The 19,151-nt window shown below is 35.8% G+C and overlaps 1 protein-coding gene across 1 annotated transcript in view; it reads left to right on the top strand.

Annotated features, from left to right (window-relative positions):
* Positions 1 to 19,151, top strand: part of LOC139119410 (myosin-VIIa-like) — a 58,796-nt gene that overhangs the window by 13,329 nt on the left and 26,316 nt on the right. The window contains exons 3-14 of the mRNA XM_070683215.1: positions 5,681 to 5,797; positions 7,040 to 7,192; positions 8,014 to 8,198; positions 8,935 to 9,056; positions 10,635 to 10,777; positions 12,131 to 12,244; positions 13,679 to 13,909; positions 15,247 to 15,582; positions 15,890 to 16,021; positions 16,620 to 16,755; positions 18,269 to 18,513; positions 18,739 to 18,800. Coding sequence (XP_070539316.1) covers positions 5,681 to 5,797; positions 7,040 to 7,192; positions 8,014 to 8,198; positions 8,935 to 9,056; positions 10,635 to 10,777; positions 12,131 to 12,244; positions 13,679 to 13,909; positions 15,247 to 15,582; positions 15,890 to 16,021; positions 16,620 to 16,755; positions 18,269 to 18,513; positions 18,739 to 18,800 — 1,976 coding nt within the window. The remainder of the gene's footprint in view (positions 1 to 5,680; positions 5,798 to 7,039; positions 7,193 to 8,013; positions 8,199 to 8,934; positions 9,057 to 10,634; positions 10,778 to 12,130; positions 12,245 to 13,678; positions 13,910 to 15,246; positions 15,583 to 15,889; positions 16,022 to 16,619; positions 16,756 to 18,268; positions 18,514 to 18,738; positions 18,801 to 19,151) is intronic.

The raw sequence follows: 19,151 nt of genomic DNA, 5'->3' as shown, positions 1-19,151 counted from the left end.
TTCTATTCTGATCTACCACTTGTGGGTTCAATTTAAAGCTCTTGGTGAAAGAAAACTTTACACCATCTTTTTTTTTTCGAAAATAGAAATTTCATTTTTTTCCATAGAGTTAGCTGTAACATAGGGACGGCAGCCATTTTGAATTTAAATATCAGTAAATTTCAAGTAATTCGTTTCTCTAGTACTAAAATATACACAGTGACCCCTGACTTTTTATTCTTTATTTTGACAGAGAATGGTTGAAATATATCTTGAGGAAAGTTTGGGCATAAGTTTAAGTCTTTCACTTTCAAGGCGCATACTACCTTAATTTATCTGACTGTAGCCCAGGAATGCATATATAATTAGGAGTTGCATTGCATTGCAAAGTTTATTCTGTGAGACTGCTATTTTTATACGGATGGTATGTTTATCGTTTAGGATGTCGTTAGATAAATAGTGACAAGAGTATGCATGTCTCTCCTTGATGCTCAGCTTATAATAAGATTGTTGAAATGCAGATGACAATACGTTTGTCCATTGTATGCTCATTGAGGAGCTATCTATTTTTTACATGAAAAACTGCAGTCATGACATTCCAATGTTGTGAGGTTTTGAAAGACAGTTTAAATACAGTTACTCTGCACAGTTGTTTAAGCGATAAACCATGTACACTCGACTTTGGATTCGAGAGATAACCAAAACAGAAACTTTGTTTGATCATCTATCACAAGAATTCAAAATCTCAACGGGTAAAAATTGTTAAAAACCCTGGCATGATATGACTTAAAAGTGAGAAAAATAGGTGTCCATGTTTTTCATGAATTGTTCGAACAACAATGCCAAAAAGTGCTTATTTGTTTTCCATTTGACGGATAAACTATTATTTATCATGGCCAAAATTTTCCAGACTCACAACTGAATTAGACTTTTACTTGAGTTTACTGATGTCAAAAGCCTCTTTGTCTAGTTCAAAAAATCAACCAAATCATGATGATCTGGTAACAAATATCGCCTCCTCGTAGTTTTATTTGACCGTTTAATTTATCCAAAATTTATCTGATCAATGAAGAGATGGCTGCACATACAACATCTTGGAGAAGCAAATTCAAAGTGTTAGCAACTCAGTGTGTAAATGAGAATTTACTTTCAGACATCAAAGCAAGCTTATGGCTGACCAAAGTCAGGGAGTAATTCCCAGAGTTCTGCTAGAGTGACTTAATTCAAGGAAATTTGAGATGTCCATGTCACAGAAATTATCACAAAAGTCACTGTGAATTTTACTTGACTATTTGAATGAAATGAATAACTGTTGGTATTTTTACTAAAATTTGTATGAAATGTACTGATATATGAACACAGGGGAAAACAATATCCTACATCTAATTCATAGCCATTACTTAAAATTCCATTTTGGGACAGAAAAGTCATTATCATAAGAACCAGTGAATGGTGTCCAGTCGGCCATTTTGTTTTTGTGGAACATGTGCCTGTAAAAGATTGTCTAGATTGTGACGCATGAGTTGACAACACCCATCTTAACCTCTAAGAAACTGTCTCTTTTGATAGCATTACATAAGTGTAAGAATGTTCTCTTCAAAGGTGTCATTGAAACACCATAGCTGAAAAGGAACTCCCTTTGGTTGTCCAAGGATGAATCATACAGGTCGTGGCATTGTTATGCAAATTCGCTTATTGAAAATTGGAAGCCATGTTGAAAAGGGAGTGTTTCTTAGCCAAGTGGCCTAAATAACACTCACGGTTCACGGTATCTTTCATGGCAATCTCTTGTGTAACTCTGAATATTGACTGAGTCAGAAATTCTTAAAAGTTATCTTCTACGAGAGTGACACTTGTCCAAAATATTCTATTTGTAGAATTGTTTCCAGTCAGCTGGTGTCCAAAGGTCAAAGGGATATACAGAGGAACACCCTTGTTCAGTTATAGACAGTACAGAAATGTGTCTCTACTGTCTATACTTATTTGAATGTTGTGTTAATGCTTTAATTATCAAATCATAGAACTAATTATAAGCATGCTAATACAGATTCTTATATTGTTGTTCACATTTTAAGGTAAAGCATGCATGTATGACCATAAAGGTTGCTAAATAACCAAACTATACTTTATTGATAAGACTTACAGAAACCCCTGCAACCATTGAAAAATTCAGATTTTCTGAGGAAAAGTGATCATGACAGAAATGTCAATTTTTTATGATGTAGCTATCACACCAAGCAGAGTGAGAAGGAAATTGGTAATCCATTGATCAATGCAGAGAAAGCATGAACTTAAGTATCTTTGAGTTTTGTTCAGCATTGAATACAATGTACCGCTATATTTATTCATTGTCATGGCAACACTTCTTCAAGAAGCTGTCACATATATTTTACGTGATTACCAAACTTGAACAAACAAAACTGATATGAGCAGATATTCTGTTGTTGAAAGCATCGTCTTCTTTGCTGCACAGTTCACACTTTTTTTATGACCGATGTTAATTTTGTTACCTTGTATGCTAAGTCTTGGCACAAGAAAATTGCAGATTACTTGTACATTGGTGTATGGATGGTTTGAAAACAACATACTCAAAACTTGACACCGTGGTCTAAGAAATCTCATGGTCAATGGGACTGCTGGATGAGCCAGCAAAACGCAAGCTTTACCGTACACATGCTATGTCCAATGAGTATGAGGACAGAGATAAGGAAAATATGTAAATTAACTATCAACATTTCATGCAAATATGCAAGCATAATTTCATGCATGCTAATTTCAGATACCATATCTAAAACTGCAGTTTTGTCAACCTAAAGAAATTTGGCTGATGGTGTGATCACTGTTAGTAAAATTATATTATCAGTGGAGAAAAAAATTTGTGAAACAAATCAGTTCAACTTTGTACTTGTCACTAAAATTTGGAACAGAGTGGTGTTGTATCATAGAAGTCACAATGCAAAGGATCATAACATTGTAGTAGGTTAGTTCCATACAAATACCATACCACGGTATTTTCACGTTTTCTACTTGGCATTCAGGAAGTCGAGAAAAGACTTTTTGTATTTTTAGGGAACCTGTTATGAATGTAGTGAACTCACAGGCAATGGGGAAGTGAAATACAGGATATAAATACCAAGTATCATATGTTTCCGTCAAAATATTTAGTTGTAAGCTATTCTGCAAATTGTAGCAGAATTAGTGCAACCACGTATGTGTTGCCACCTTAGATATGTTGATGTAAAAGTACCGAATTAGTCATCACCATCTGAGGGTACATACATCCTAAAACTATTGAGTAAACAATGCACAAATACTGATATCATTATAACACTATAAAGAGTTAATTGCACCAAGTTAAGGGGTGACTTGTCCTGGATAAGTGGGATTGACTGTCCTTCCCAAGGGTGACCAGATTTCCTGAGGAAGGGGGTAACTACAGTCCTTTGCTGTTAGAGCTATTAAATTTCAGGTTTCTGTTTGAAAAGTACCACATTTTGTGTGCAATAGTTGGCTTGCTAGAAGCCAAACAAATAGCAAACTCTAAAGCTTGTTACTTAGAAATTCCACATTGATGTCTCTTCTGAAGATTTTTACTGTTCACCCCAATACCCTGTACACAGGTCAACAATGGGTTTTAGGTCAAGGTGTGGTGATGAAAAGGTCAAGGGTCAAAGGTTAAACAAAGATCCAGACCTGGCTTGATAAGAAATACACTATGAACTGGTTCAGCAATGGTTTACACCAACTTGGAATGTACTTTTACTATTAGCTATCTCATCAGGTAGTATGATGCAGTTGCTGCGATGCTAGGATGTGGAATTTTCAAGAGTTGACCTTTACGATGATAATTACATCAGTAACCATGGTGATTGCTGTGGAGTTTGCATTTCTCATTTGGAGCAAGAAGTCACAGCCAATGCATTTCAGAATAACTTTCAATAAAGTATGTTCAGGAAAAATTACAACTATTAGGCTGTCATTCCTTCTGATGAGAGGAATGAATTATAATGGGGACTTGGTCTGTGGTAACCAAGGCAACTCCCATTAAACTTCAATTTCAGTGTATTTATGATAACAATTGATGCATGCCCTGAAAGAAACGCAAATTGCAGCTGGAAAGAAGGGTAAATTAATGGTTGTACAGTTGTACAGACAGGAAAAACAGCCTCATGCAGTCATAGGCCTAAAGATCAGGTACACAATTATCCTGAAGAAAAGTATTGTTTTTCAGGTTTATGACTGGTAATAAATCAGATTTCTGTGAAGAAACATTTCAAATTACAGACACAGGCCAGTCATTTGGCAAAATCAAGGCAGTAGTTTTGCACTTTACTCGTTAGTTTTGTCTGTTTTATCAAAATGTCGGTGTAAATGCATCACATTAAGAATTGTCAGCTTTCTCCATGTATCTGTATAACTCCAAGGTTCTTTGTCCAATCATATCAAATTCTTGCCTGTGTTTGTGTCTCAACATTCCCAAAGGTTCCATCATGGAATTGATTTCCGATATAGAGTACGTCAAGGATATTGTTAGAAATTGCATGGTACTACCTTGAACTACAAATTTAAATTACATCTTTGAGATGAAGGTCAGTTTCCGGTCAAGGTTATACTTATAGAAATACTCGGCATTTTCTTTTTTACCAAAGAGTCCTCAAGTATCAAATTCAAGGGTGATTTTTTCAACCTAGGCCAGTACTCTCTTTAACCCTTTCACCACCATGGTTTGGTCCAAACCCATTGTTATCAATGGTAAGTGTGGACCTCTATACAGGGAATCAGTGGTGAAAAGGTTAATATAAAGAACATAAAAACCTACTACATATGTCATTTCCATGGGTTATCTCTGTTTTGTATGAAAAGCTTCTTCTAGTATTACAATTCTGCATAGATTATGAATGATCAGATTGTCAGATGTCTTCACAGACCTTCTTGATATGTCATCATAATGATGTGTTAATCAACATATTCGTCTTTGACTATTGTTTACGTTAAGGTGTATAATTTGGCTACAAACCTTTATGTGCTATGTGAATGTTCATACTAAAGGTATGAAGGTATGAATATTGAAAGAATACATATATATACATGTATATATACACACACCTGGGTGTGTGTGTGGTGTGTGTGTATGTATACAGAAGAATAAATAATTTCTTACATGAAACAAAACAATTTTGATTTGTGATCACCTTGTACCGGTAGTACATTTTCTCTGTACTATTAAAGGAAGTAATAAAGAAATATAATGTGTGCAAATAAATATGTTAACAGTTAAGTGGTGAGTTTATTCCTATAATAAACTATGTAGTGATTGAATGCAATTTCAAAGTATTTTTGTGCTGAACAACAAGAGCATCTATCTTTCAGTGCAATATTAAAATTATTATTAAAAATTCTATTTCTGTCGAGATATGATGTACATAATATAGTGTTCATAAATGATGTCCACTATTGTCAAAGTGCTTTTGAACAGCACATTAACATTTTATGGTAATAGAATTTTGTTGCAATTTGTCCATTTGTAGGCATTTCTATATGTTAACGTGGTGTACACAACTTAGTGCCCATAAATTATGGTCGAAGTGCTTTCATGTACTGCATATTCATATTTTTGGGACAAAACTTTTATTGCGTAATTATTTGTTCATTTCTAGGCATTTGTATATTTCACTTGCAAGTGTTTTTTTTTCATTGACAGGGAGACTATGTCTGGTTGGCCGATCCAAGGGGTGATGTCGGAGACCGTGTTCCCATCGGTGCTAAAGTAAGAATTGCGGATTCAGGGCAACTTCAGCTACAGGATGATGAAGGAAAGGTAAGGAATGTTCCACACACATCACTTCATCCATTCGTTTGATCTCTTTCTGCCAGTGTTTGGTTCCAGGATTGCCACTGAATGCAGTGTTGTATGAATTTGTGCTTTTGGGTTGCAAGAGCAGGGTGTTATTAATTTCAGTAGCTAAGAATTTCCCATTAATAATGATATACTGTCAATTTGAGTCACACAAAGGTCAATCAATCTCCATTGTATGTCACAGATGGCGCTATTTTATTTCTCCATATCATTTCTGATTAATTACTCTGTCTAGCCACATTTTCATGTGCAGTGAAGAGCAGGCACATTGCTATTCAAAAATTGAAAACAGCACTTTTGATAGACACTGGTGGAGGGTTTTCTCCATATATACAATTAAATGTTGACTTCACCCAATGTAAATCAGTAGTTTACTTCAAATTTTAATAATAGTTAATGAGCAACAATATTACATAGACACATGTGGTGATAATGATTCACAACTGAGTATTTTGAAATTGAAAAATGTCAATCAGTGAAGGATAGGTCAAATTTTTGTCTGACTCTTGGGCAGGGAAAACATGAATGACTAATTAGTCAAATCGAATTCAGATATTATATGCAGCTAGGCAAAGCAATGTCTATGGATTTATATAAAAGTTGATAAGGATGTGCAATTTCACTCGCTATTGAGTTTTACAAAAAAAACAACAAATAAACATTAGCAAACCATGTAAAACACTTGTGTCTCAGCATTCAGTGGCTTAACTTTTCCAAATGTGAATATTGTCATCTCTCACAAATGAAACGATAGCCCTCATGTAATTTTACTTTTTAGATTTTAATTTATTACAAAACAACTGTGATTCTTACCCCGTGTGACTTATACATTTGAGATGAGAGGTTCAAAACTCTGTATATTTTATTTTAAAACTAGCATTTTAATTGGAATATTCAGATTATTCTGACAAATAACAAGCGATTCAACTGTATTTTGATTGTAGATATTCACTCATGACCTACTCTGACCCCATGTGACATGACACTCATGACCTACTCTGACCCCATGTGACATGACACTCATGACCTACTCTGACCCCATGTGACATGACACTCATGACCTACTCTGACCCCATGTGACATGACACTCATGACCTACTCTGACCCCATGTGACATGACACTCATGACCTACTCTGACCCCATGTGACATGACCTGAAATGATTAACTATTCATATGCTCTGTTGTCTTTTTCTTACCCTAGGATCATTGGTTGTCGAGTGCGACAGCTAGGAACTTGAAAATGATGCACACTACATCCATTGAGGGTGTAGAAGACATGATACGTCTGGGTGACCTCCATGAAGCTGGCATTCTCAGAAATCTACTGATCAGATACAATGAAAATATGATCTATGTAAGATTCTTACTTTATGCAAATATAGAGCCTCTCCTTGGTGACTTACACTTCATTTGCATATCTCATGAATACACTATTCTGCCCAACCTTAGTGGGCAGTGTACCTTCTCACAATTTGTCACACTACTGACTTAACACTCTTCTCTTTCACTCAAGAAAATCTTACTGTTATTGGGCGCTTTCGAGGAACTTTCAAAGAATTCCCAAATTGATGTAAAGAGTTCAGAAATTTGAAAAATTACAGGTTAAAGGTTACAGGTCAAAGGTTCCAGAGCTTATTGTTAGCTGGATATTCCTGGCCAACTAGAATGTACCGTGTTATGATATGCAGTGTAGCCAAGTATTTGTAATGAATATGCAATATATCTCTTCTGCTTTGCATATCTGTATGAGTGTATATGATGTATTATATAACTTGCAGTTATAAGTTAAATTGTTAAATTGTTGTCTGTCTTTTCCACAATTAATTAACAATTAATGTCACACATATGTAGGCCAATGTGCCCTCTGAGCTGACTCAACAATGTTCTCTCTGATGAACAAAAATTTTAAACAGTACACAAACTGGTCTAGTGCTGATGAAGAGAATTTGTAGAAATTCTTAGGTTGACGTAAAGAGCAGTATTTGCTCAAGGTTTTAAGCATTTCTTTAATTGGTTCCTTTATGCAATTGGTGTGACAACATAGTGTGTATCAGTCAGTACGTCCTTAAACTTCCCCCAAAACTGAGACAACAGCATTAAAAGTTACAATTTCTGGTATGCAATGTTCCATTTAGATGCAGAAATAATACAGCATCTCTCTCTCTCTCTCAACAGACATTTACTGGCGCCATCCTAATTGCAGTCAATCCTTACCAGATACTTCCTATCTACACAAAAGACCAGATCAACCAGTATCGAGATAGAAAAATTGGTGAACTTCCACCCCACATTTTTGCAATAGCGGATAATTCCTACACCCGCATGATGCGAGAGAACAAGGACCAGTGTGTCATAATCAGGTATGTCAATGTTGAAATGATTTACCCAGGATGCATTACTAAATAGTGTATACCAGAATGCATTATTTAGTGTCTTCATAGTTTTACATAGATGACATATTTGTTTATAGTGAGACAAATTATCATAACAACTTGTATTCATATAACAACTACAAAATCTCCCATATAACCTGTCCATATCAAACCAAGTTGATTAATGCAAATAAATTGGTACATGCCATTTATAATTTATTTAGCAGACTTGACTACTTGATAGCCCATAATACATTGATAAACTTTAAAGGGAGAGGGTTGTCCAGTCTGAGGCTGCATGTACAGGACCCATAGAATGGGTTTGTTGTTATGCACAACTTATCCCAATAATCCTTGTGCATAATTTTAAAATGGTGGCTTTACTGAAACTGGTGACCACAGCCAATGTAGCTTCATATAAATGAAGGGATGCACCCAGATTTATTTGGCAAAGTCTTGCAGTGATTAGGAAGCTACGAAACTGATAAACTATGAATATGCAAATTGTCTCCACGTTTGCATGAAATTCATCTTCATTTTCCAGAAGAGTCAGTGTTCATGGACAAGAAAGTCACGCAATTGCAGATGGGATAACACCCTCTCCCATCTAAATTATTATGCTGATGTTGAACTATTTAACTTTTTAAAAGGACTTATGAAGTAACGTACATTAAATTACTCTTGTCAGTGAACAAAAATTTTTTTATTTGTTTTTAATTTGTAGCGGGGAAAGTGGAGCAGGCAAAACAGAAAGTACAAAACTTATCCTTCAGTTTCTGGCTGCCGTCAGTGGGCAACATTCCTGGATTGAACAACAGATTCTGGAAGCTAATCCAATTATGGAAGGTTTGTATTATTGTGTAATTTCTATATTATCTTGACAGTGTGATCATCATTAGAGCTTTCATTTTCAAAACTTAAATCATTCCAAATGCATACCTAGAACTGTGTAGGACCACTCTTCATTCAAAATTGTCTGGTAATAAAGTCTATCAATCAATTTAATTTTCAACTTTTTTGGGCTCATGTTGAAGCTTTTGGCGTAAGAATGATTTCAAAATGTCATTTTTCCCCATAGAGTTAACACAGGAATGGCGGCCATTTTGAATTTCATTTATTGCTAAATGTTCGAGTAATTTGATTCTCTAGCTCCAAAATTTGCACGGTGACCCCTCTTGGTAAGAGCATGATAGAGAGTTTCATTGAGGAAAGTTTGAGCAAAAGTTTGAGTCTCACTTTCAAGGCGCGTGCTACCTTAAACCGTTCACCACCATGGTTTGTCCCAAATCCATTGTTTTCTATGGTAAAGTTGGACCTGTATACAGGGAACTGGGGGTGAAAGGGTTAAACCGTAGAATAAACATACTGTGAATTCCAATGTGTTATATTGAAGGTAAGTTTGTTGATCCCAATGAAACAAATATGCAGTTCTTTTTCAACCGTTTCCGCTTCAAAGGTCAAACTTGATGGCTTTGAAGATTGATCCCTCTAGAGATACACAGACAATACGTAAGGTTATCATAATATCCAGGGCTCCGTTTAAACTAAGCCATTCATGGAGCTTGGTCAAATATTAACACAAAATTTTTTAACTAGTACACCTTTGATGACAATGTTAAGCCTAAGTATTTCAAGTATTGTGCATTTGTTTTATTGTCAGCATTCCTGTCTTGCAAATCAGCACTATCTAAAGGAGCCTCCTTGAAATTTTTAATAAACTGTAAATAAATAACACAACAAAATCATGAAATATTACGGCTATCTTGACAATGTGTCTTGAAGCCGTAATATTTTTTCAGAGTTGATACCGATGACAAAACTACAATTGCCTTATTTGGTTTCTCAGCCATATTTGATGAGTGAGTCACGGCTTCAAAGCAATCAATGGAAGATTATGTCACCAAACGCAAAAAATGATTAACAGAGGTTGCACAAATGTGAAAAAAGAAGCTACTTCTATCACAGACAATAGAACAGAATCTTCAAACTGTTTGTTTTAATCAGTTGTAAATAAGTGACATGCATATCGTAAATTGTTAGATTTTCAGACTTTATAGTAATATCATATTTAACACAACAAAGATGCTCATGATATTTAAAGTTGTGGAATATTTGGAATACATATGATTAACAGTCATTGTGTTGAGTATATGAGACATAAGCCAGGGTGTTTCCATACTGTAACAGTCAAAGGTCATCTCAAGAATGACCATTGACCTCATGAATTTCAATATGGCTTTCAACCAACCTTTGTTGTGAGATAGCATGTCATAATGTACTAGATAAAAACAAGTAGCATTAACCCTTTCACCCTATTTTAAAGTGTAGAGGTCCAACTTTATCATAGAAAACAATAGGATTGGACCAAACTATGACAGTAAAAGGGTAAGATAACATTTCTGTACACAACTTTTTATTTTTCAGCTTTTGGAAATGCCAAGACTCTTCGTAATGATAACTCCAGTAGGTTTGGTAAATACATTGACATCCACTTCAATGAAAGAGGAATCATCGAAGGAGCCAAGATTGAACAGTATTTATTGGAAAAGTCAAGGATAGTTGGTCCTGTGAGTAGTAGTAATATTCATCTTTCATTCACTGTGTTATACTTCAAGGTGTTAATCTGCACCCATCAAACGTACACCAATTGCCTAGCTCTTAAAACCCTAAAAAGTGTTGATTATTCAACTGCTAGAATAGTTAAATTGTTCCTTGGAATCGCCTCTTCTACTTTAGCAAATTTGGAATGTTTTTGAGATTGCAACAAATATATACTTCTGCATTGCAAGTATTTCAGTGCTGTCAATGATGGCACCTTTACACGTAGGTAAACTTTAATCCAATCAAAAAATTAGGAGGGTTACATTCTTTCTGAAAGACATTCAGCTGCGAAACTATCGAGAATCAGCTCAATATTTTCCCCAAATCAATCAGGACCAAAAACGGCAAAGCATGGCATGCGCAAAACTCTTTACTCCAGTGAACTTGTAACGTCAATGTTAGTGTCTCAAGTTTTTGTGCTGGCAATTGGAAATGTTCAGACTTTGTTCTGTCAGCATTGCATGTATATGTAATGCTTGTATTATTGTGGACAGGCTCCCCACCTCTAGCTTTGCTAAAAATTCTGAGGAAAATTTTTTACCATAATTAACTCATCACAAATAAAGTAAATTCTTGTAGAGTTCCTTACATTGTTCATTTATGGATGTCAAAAATCAACAGCTTTGGAAATGAAGAGATATTTTTCGTAATTTATTGCCTCATTGGTTATGAAATCAGAGTTGCATCTCTTTTTCATTATTGACAAATGAATCTGACATCAGTGTGTAATGTTAGTAGGGAGTTACATCAGTATATATGGAAAGAAGAATATTAGAAAAATCAGCTATTTTCTTGAGGTAGTTTGTGCCTAAAAAATGAAAGACTTAAACTTTTGCTCAAACTTTCTTGAAGCAAACTTTAAACCATTTTCTTTCAAATTCAAGAATAAAAATAGGGGGGGGGGTCACCATACAAAGTTTAGTACTAGACAAACAAACTACCTTATATATGCTGATATTTGAAATTCAAAATTGCCACATCCCTATGTTACCTGTATTCAAGAAAATGAAATTCCAAATTTTCACAAAACTAATCTGATAAAAATTTAAGTTAAGCTTCAAAATGAGCCCCCACAAGTGTTAGACCAAACTAATAATGTAAAGGTTTTAGATTCTGAATATCTGTCCCTGAGGCGCATTCTACCTTAAAGATGTGAGAGGTAAATATTTTTCCAAAATACAATAATTCACAATTCCCCACTATACTGATTGTCAACAAGCAGTATCAACAAGCTGAACAGAAGGTAAATGGCCAATACGTGGTGAAAATTATCAATGGATGGTGAACTTACAATGTTTGTGGTGTGTTCTCATTTGCAGGCAACAGAGGAACGAAATTATCACATATTTTACTGCATGTTGGCGGGACTTTCTGGTGACGATAAGAAACAGTTGGAGTTAAAAGATGCATCTTCTTACTATTACCTTACAAAGGTGAGTTGTCATGGATACAGTGAGTTGCTATGGTGATGTTTGATTTCCCATACCGATGTTTGTATGATACCTTAGCAATATTCTTCTCATACTGTATCTTGAATGTGCAGTATCTGGGGTGTCACTATGTGTTTTGTATGTACACTGTTCACAAATACATACCACATAATGTGTTGTGTCTTCCCGCATAAAAGTAAATCTCCACATAGTGTTTCATTATACAGCATTTTTACAAAGAACATTGTGGTATTGTCTCTTTGTAACATCTTTTAAACAGTGTATTTTAATGATCATTAGTTGAGTTGGCAATTATGTGTGGATATATTTTTGAGAAGTTTGTAATTCGATGGCCCTTTGAATTTAAATCACTTTGGTTTTGCAAAATGATGTATTTGTCAACTAATGAGAGTACAGTGTGTCTTACTGTTCATTCTCTAGACCAGTAAGTAACAATCAGAATAATAGCTATGTATGGATCATGTCTGCTTGACTTTGGAAATGTTCCTGAATCTTTGATTCCTCAATGTTGCACCGTGAAAAACACGTCTTTCTTCTCAATTCTGCCATTTCCCTACAAATGGTAATTGAAGAATAAGATATTGACCATTTGTATTGAAATAACATGTTTCTTAAAATTGTCACAAAAACACATTTTCTCATAGGCTATCATTGAATCTGAAATCATTTGTGTTTGTCGGTCAGTCAGTGCAGTATAAATCACGTCACACTTGATCTCAATCAGTGTTATTGCTGAGGTTTTGATACATGGTTGAATTTTTTGGAATCCCCGCATCATTTCTGATGTCCCCATATAGTATGGCATGATAATATTAAGGGGAACTATAGTTTATGTACCACTTTTAACAAAAATATTATCAATCAATCGATGTATGTTAACATCTGTGTGCAGGCTCTTCCTATATTTTTTCCAAAAGTCAAGCATTTGGAAGTTTTACGGCAAAACCTTTGGTAGGGTTCCAAATCTTGTTCTGAGGTGATATGTACACGTGATAACCTGACCATGGATTACTTAGCAACCCCTCGTACTAGGGCTATTTTATTCTTGCTAATGTCGGAACAGACAGGTATAACAATCTGATTAAAATCAAATGCAGAGATAGCATACACTGACCTATAGAGGGCGACCTACTGCTAATGAGAATGGTGAGAAATAAGCAAAGGAAAATGGTATTCTCTACCCACGTTTGATTTTAATCAGAGTGGTTTTCATAATGTCAGAATGTACATACAGTGTGGGCATTGTACAAAGTGGAGCCAATATGTGGAGCTGTGTTCTCTCTGTGTGATTTGAAGTTGTGGCTCTTACAACTGTAAAATAGTTTCAGCATTTTTATCATATGATCAAAATGAAAATGTAAATTTGTATATCCAAGAAATATGATTCATAAACCTAAAATATTTGTTTGTTTGTAGGGCAACTGTTTGACCTGTGAGGGACGTGACGATGCCAAGGAATTCGCCGACATAAGGTCTGCCATGAAGGTGCTGATGTTCACTGAAGATGAAAGCTGGGATGTATTCAAATTAGTTGCATCAGTGTTGCATCTTGGGAACATCAAATTTGAAGCCTTTGAGCAGAATCACCTGGATTCCACGGGTATAACCAATTCCAATGCAGTCGCGGCTGTTGCCAGATTACTTGAGGTAAATAAAGAAATAGCCATGCAGGGGTAGTTTCCCCTTGATAATAATTGCATATTTTTCAGGTGTTTGCCCCTCAACAGTTGTTAAGTTTTGAAATTTGTCAGCATTTTATCAGAATTAATGTATTGAATGTATGAATTCTCCAATGGAATTGATTAGGAAATGAAATGATGGTTAGTGAGGCTGAAAATGTAGACTGAACGTCCCATCCATACAGTTTGAAGTGTATATACCAGTTTGCTTGATCAAGTATCGAGACCACTGTGATATTGCAAATGTGATTTAATATTGAACAAAATCAAAATTTGGTGCTGTTCAATGCAACTGTTGAATAGGTCAACTACTTGGCATAGAGGGCGCCATAATACACATATGTACGGCGCTTATCTGACAAAACGTGCTTATCTGACAAAAATAACTAATTACTGCTTGTAGCCTTACTCATTTGTGTAAAGTAAATCCCTCACACATACTTAGTCAGTAAAAACACACAAACGAAATCTTAATTAGAGCAGCCAAAAATCACAAAATAGCCATATAATAGTTAAAAAATACAGTAAATTTCACCGATTGCGTGAAATCGAGCACCTCAATTAATCACTGTGTATACATCGATCGACACACAGGGACTGTCTTAAGGGGTAGAGGAGAGGGCACGAGGTCACATGAGGTCGTCCGCTCTCACGGTGGCGGGGTTATCAAAATCCGGGGATCAAAATCACCACAATGGCTAGCAGAGCACTTTGTTGTTGTTTTTGTCACCTTCCTCGATCGCTAATTTTGCCATTTAAGTACATAAATTATACTCAATAAACATGCAGGTGGATGAGAAGAGAAGCACCTACATGTAAAAATACGGAGCTATCTCCATGGTCTCTACTACAGTAGGCCTACAGTGAGCGAGCCCGAGCCCGGCTGATGGAAGAACAACCACAACAAAAAAAGAATTTATTAGGCCTACATGTCAACAATTTGAGAGCAGTTTACAGAAACAAAATCCTTCGTATAGAAGACTTCGTACTAACGTTAAATTAGCACACTCCGTGTACACAACATCGTACGAAGCTTGCGCGAAGCGACATGTGGCCTACTGCGCGCATGAAATGCGCTGGCTAAAGTGACTCCCCAGGGTATTGCTAAAAAGAGTTTTGTCAGATAAGCACGTTTTGTCAGATAGGGCGCCATACTACACATATTAGACATCAATATGTATGGATGTAGAGAGCGCTGTTTACACAAGCGTTATATTAACCAGCAGAACTGCAAGTCTATTTACTTACATTTAGATCACGTTTATACTTCTATTATCTGATATTTTTGAACATCCTATATTACAGGTCAACCATCAGTCTCTGGAGAGTGCATTGACAACACGTTCAACATTCGCACAGGGGGAAACTATCATTTCACCAATGAGCAAACAAATGGCGGTCGATGTCCGGGATGCTTTCGTCAAAGGAATTTATGGACGCATGTTTATTTGGCTTGTTGAGAAAATCAACATCGCAATCTTCACTCCCAACACAGACAAACATGTCAGGAGATCAATAGGTGTTCTGGACATCTTTGGATTTGAGAACTTTGGTCAGAATAGTTTTGAACAGCTGTGTATCAACTATGCAAATGAGCACTTACAACAATTTTTCGTCAGGCATATCTTCAAACTTGAACAGGTAAGATATCAGAGTCATATCAAGACCAGTTACAAGTTAATTTTGGTTTGAATCAAATAGTGACAGAATAATGTGAATAAGATCAAAAGATTATAAAAATAGCTGCGACAGTTTCTATCTTAAGGTGGAATGCGCCTCAGGGATATATGTTTGGACTCTGAATTTTATACATTTCTGATCTACCACTTGTTGGTAGATCATTTTTCAAAATGTGTGTTAAAAAAAGTCAGCATGGTAAAAATGCAACGGATCAAATTTGAAATAGAGTAAGAGCTGTTGTTGATATTGAATTGTCCTCCACCCACAGCAAGAGTACGATCGTGAAGGCATCAAATGGCAACACATTCAGTTTGTTGATAACCAGGATACGCTAGACTTGCTGGCTTCGAAACCAATGAACATCATTGCTTTGATCGATGAAGAGAGTAAATTTCCAAAGGTGAGTGGAAATCCTACTGAGAGATGCACCCAACACAAACAACAACATTTTGGCTGATTTTTAGGATTTCTTCACTTTTGTATATCACATGTTCAAGCTTTCAACACAGTTCTGTTTGCAGACTGTTGTACAGACAGGGTTGTTTTCAATTCACAAATCATTGTGATGCCTATGACATCATTGCTACAAAGTAAACTACAGAATATAACCCTGATGACACATCATCGCAGCCCTTCACAATAGTGTACACAAAGTTTGCACTTTTGAGATAATGAATACTTCGTTTGTAAAGTGAAGATGGTACAATGAGTGTTTTGGCATGTGAATGAAGAAACTTAACAAACTGACAAACTGTGGTAGTGCAATAAAATGTTATACTTCAAAGGACATTCAGTACTGCATAGATATGTTGTATTTTCACCAATCATACTGGAATGTGATTGATGTTGTCCCCAACCATGATTGTTATTGGGTGTATTCGAACACAAAACCATGAGTGTGATTGGCTAATTGTGACTGATCACACCAATTGAAAGTATTTCTGGTGTAGGGATTATAGTAATTGCTGATTTGTTTTGCACCGTGTCTGGAATTACAGGGTACAGACAGAACCATGTTGGAAAAACTGACCAGACAACATGGAAAGAACAAGTACTTCATCAGAGGAAAGTCGTCAGTGGGGTCCTTGTTTGGAATCAACCACTTTGCAGGCCCTGTCTATTATGAATCTCAAGGTGAGTGTTTGTTATTTGTCTACTCAAGTGCATGAATGAGTAGTTTTTGAGAGGCAGTTGCTGTTATTAGTTCAAATTAAGAGTAATATTCTGAATCACTCTATACATAAAAAGTAATTGTCTGTTTTCATTGTGTGCATTTTTATCTTCAAGTAGAATATGCTTCTAGAACAGATATTTGGACTTTCAGATTTTCACAATGTTTTTCCGATCTACCACTTGTTTTGGCCCAGTTTCAAGCTCTTTGAGCGAGAAAAAATTTTGATGTCTTAGTTTTTCAAAAATTGAAAGAGTTTACACAGGGATGGCAACCATTTTGAGTTTCAAATATTGGTAAACGTTAGGTAATTTGTTTCTATGGCAAGGTAACCACTGATTTTTATGCTCCAATGTCATATGTAATTTAGCAATGATTATACCGTACTCGTCCGAGTATAAGCCCCCGGTTTGGCAACACTAAACGGCGGTAAAACTAGGGGAGGGGCTTATACTCGAGCAACCCCATGTTATCTGCCATGGACGCTTAATTTATGCTAATTTTATGCACGATTTTTTTCAACACCACTCGATCTTTCTATCGCTTTCAAAATAGACTTACACATCCAAAGAAATTGATTGTACAATCTCTAAATACAGAAGTGACATTTTGGTGAAATTTCAGCGTCGAAAAAACCCCAAACTTGAAACAAAGACATCATGTATGCTGCTGATCAACAGTAATGTGAACAGGCATGCATTGCCTACACGGAAAGGCAACTCAATATTCCAGTATCAAACTGTCTACATCTTGTGAAAACAACAACATAGCAGTGAAAATTGTAATAGTCACCAGGAAAAGTCTTCACAAATGAAAGGATAATTGCTTCAAACAAAAGAAACTGCATGTTTAGAGAATGAAAACATCGTGGCCGTAAATGAAAATAAACAATGGCGGACTTGAGTGAGACTATTCTATTTAGGTTACGGGGGTGAGCAGGGTCAAAGAATCAAGACAGTACTGGAAAAACGTGTCATTTTCCTTACGATGCTGTCAAGGGAACTCCAGTTTCCCATTATTTTAACATCTTTTAATAGTTTCTTTATTATCTAAAAGTAAATTTACCAAGTTAAATGACCAAATATACTCTCCTAACCTTTCTGTATTTGAGTTACACTAGGGTAGGGGCTTATACACGGATGTAATGCATTTTCTAAAATCCTCTAAAATCAGCAGGGGTGCTTATACACGAGCAGGGGCTTATACTCGGACGAGTACGGTATTTGTATAGTTAAGAAACTTGTTGGACTTTTATTTTTTGATATAGTAAGAAACTGGTGAAAGTTTTGTTGCAGAAAGTTTGAGGAAAAGTTTAAGTCTCTCACTTCCTAGGCACATACCACCTTAATGCCGGTTTACCGTACCTTTAGAAAGTTGAAAATATGGCAGGTAATTGTTTCTTCTCAACCAGCGTATTCTTGCACTAACATTGTGAACACAACTCTCTGAACATTGTGTCACATTTTCTCACATCAGGGTTCCTTGAAAAGAACAGAGATACGTTCAGTGGTGATCTTCTTCGTCTGGTTGCCACCAGTAAAAGCAAATTCTTGCTCCATCTCTTCAACTTTGACATCTCCATGAGTGCTGATACCAAAAAGAAGTCTCCAACACTGGGGGCGCAGTTCAAAAAATCGCTGGATGCCCTGATGACGACGCTGAGTGCATGTCAGCCGTTCTTTGTGAGGTGTATCAAACCAAATGAATTCAAGAAACCCAATGTAAGTTGACATCTGTGCTGCTCCAAAGTCAAATTTCAACAGAGAAGTGTAACCAATCAGAAAAAAAGCAACCTCTGGAAGCATTGACAAAAGTTTAAAGATTTAATATACAATGAATCAAATGCAATTTTCGTCATGATTGTAGTTGTCAGAAATATTGCATGGTCTTGATTTCACAGCACTCTTGGTTTATTCTCCTAAACTTTTCTTCTTTTCTTGTTTCAGATGTTTGAAAGGGATCTAGTGACAAGACAACTACGTTACTCTGGAATGATGGAAACAATCAAGTAAGTATTGAATAAATGTTTGATCTCAACTACTTCATTTTCATGGACGTTGATATTCAATATGGACTATTTATATGAAAAAAAATGAAATTTGAATTCTAAGGCTAAGTTATCCAGTATAGGTGATACCTAAATTCAGCATTATGTTGTAAAAGTATAATGACTGTAATCTGAAGGTCTTTATTTGAAATTTGCATTACCGGTTAGGTATCAAGATAATTATCCTGTGGACATCACAACCTGGACATCTCCCACCCATCTACTGAAGGGGTTTTAGCTCAAATTCCTCAAGTTTTGTTTCAAATCTTCCCAGTCCTCTTAAAAGTTCCTTGGTGGTGCCTTATAAATGCC

This window comes from Ptychodera flava, chromosome 19 (assembly GCF_041260155.1).
Source record: "Ptychodera flava strain L36383 chromosome 19, AS_Pfla_20210202, whole genome shotgun sequence".
Taxonomy (NCBI): domain Eukaryota; kingdom Metazoa; phylum Hemichordata; class Enteropneusta; family Ptychoderidae; genus Ptychodera; species Ptychodera flava.
This window is presented reverse-complemented; position numbering and strand designations above follow the sequence as displayed.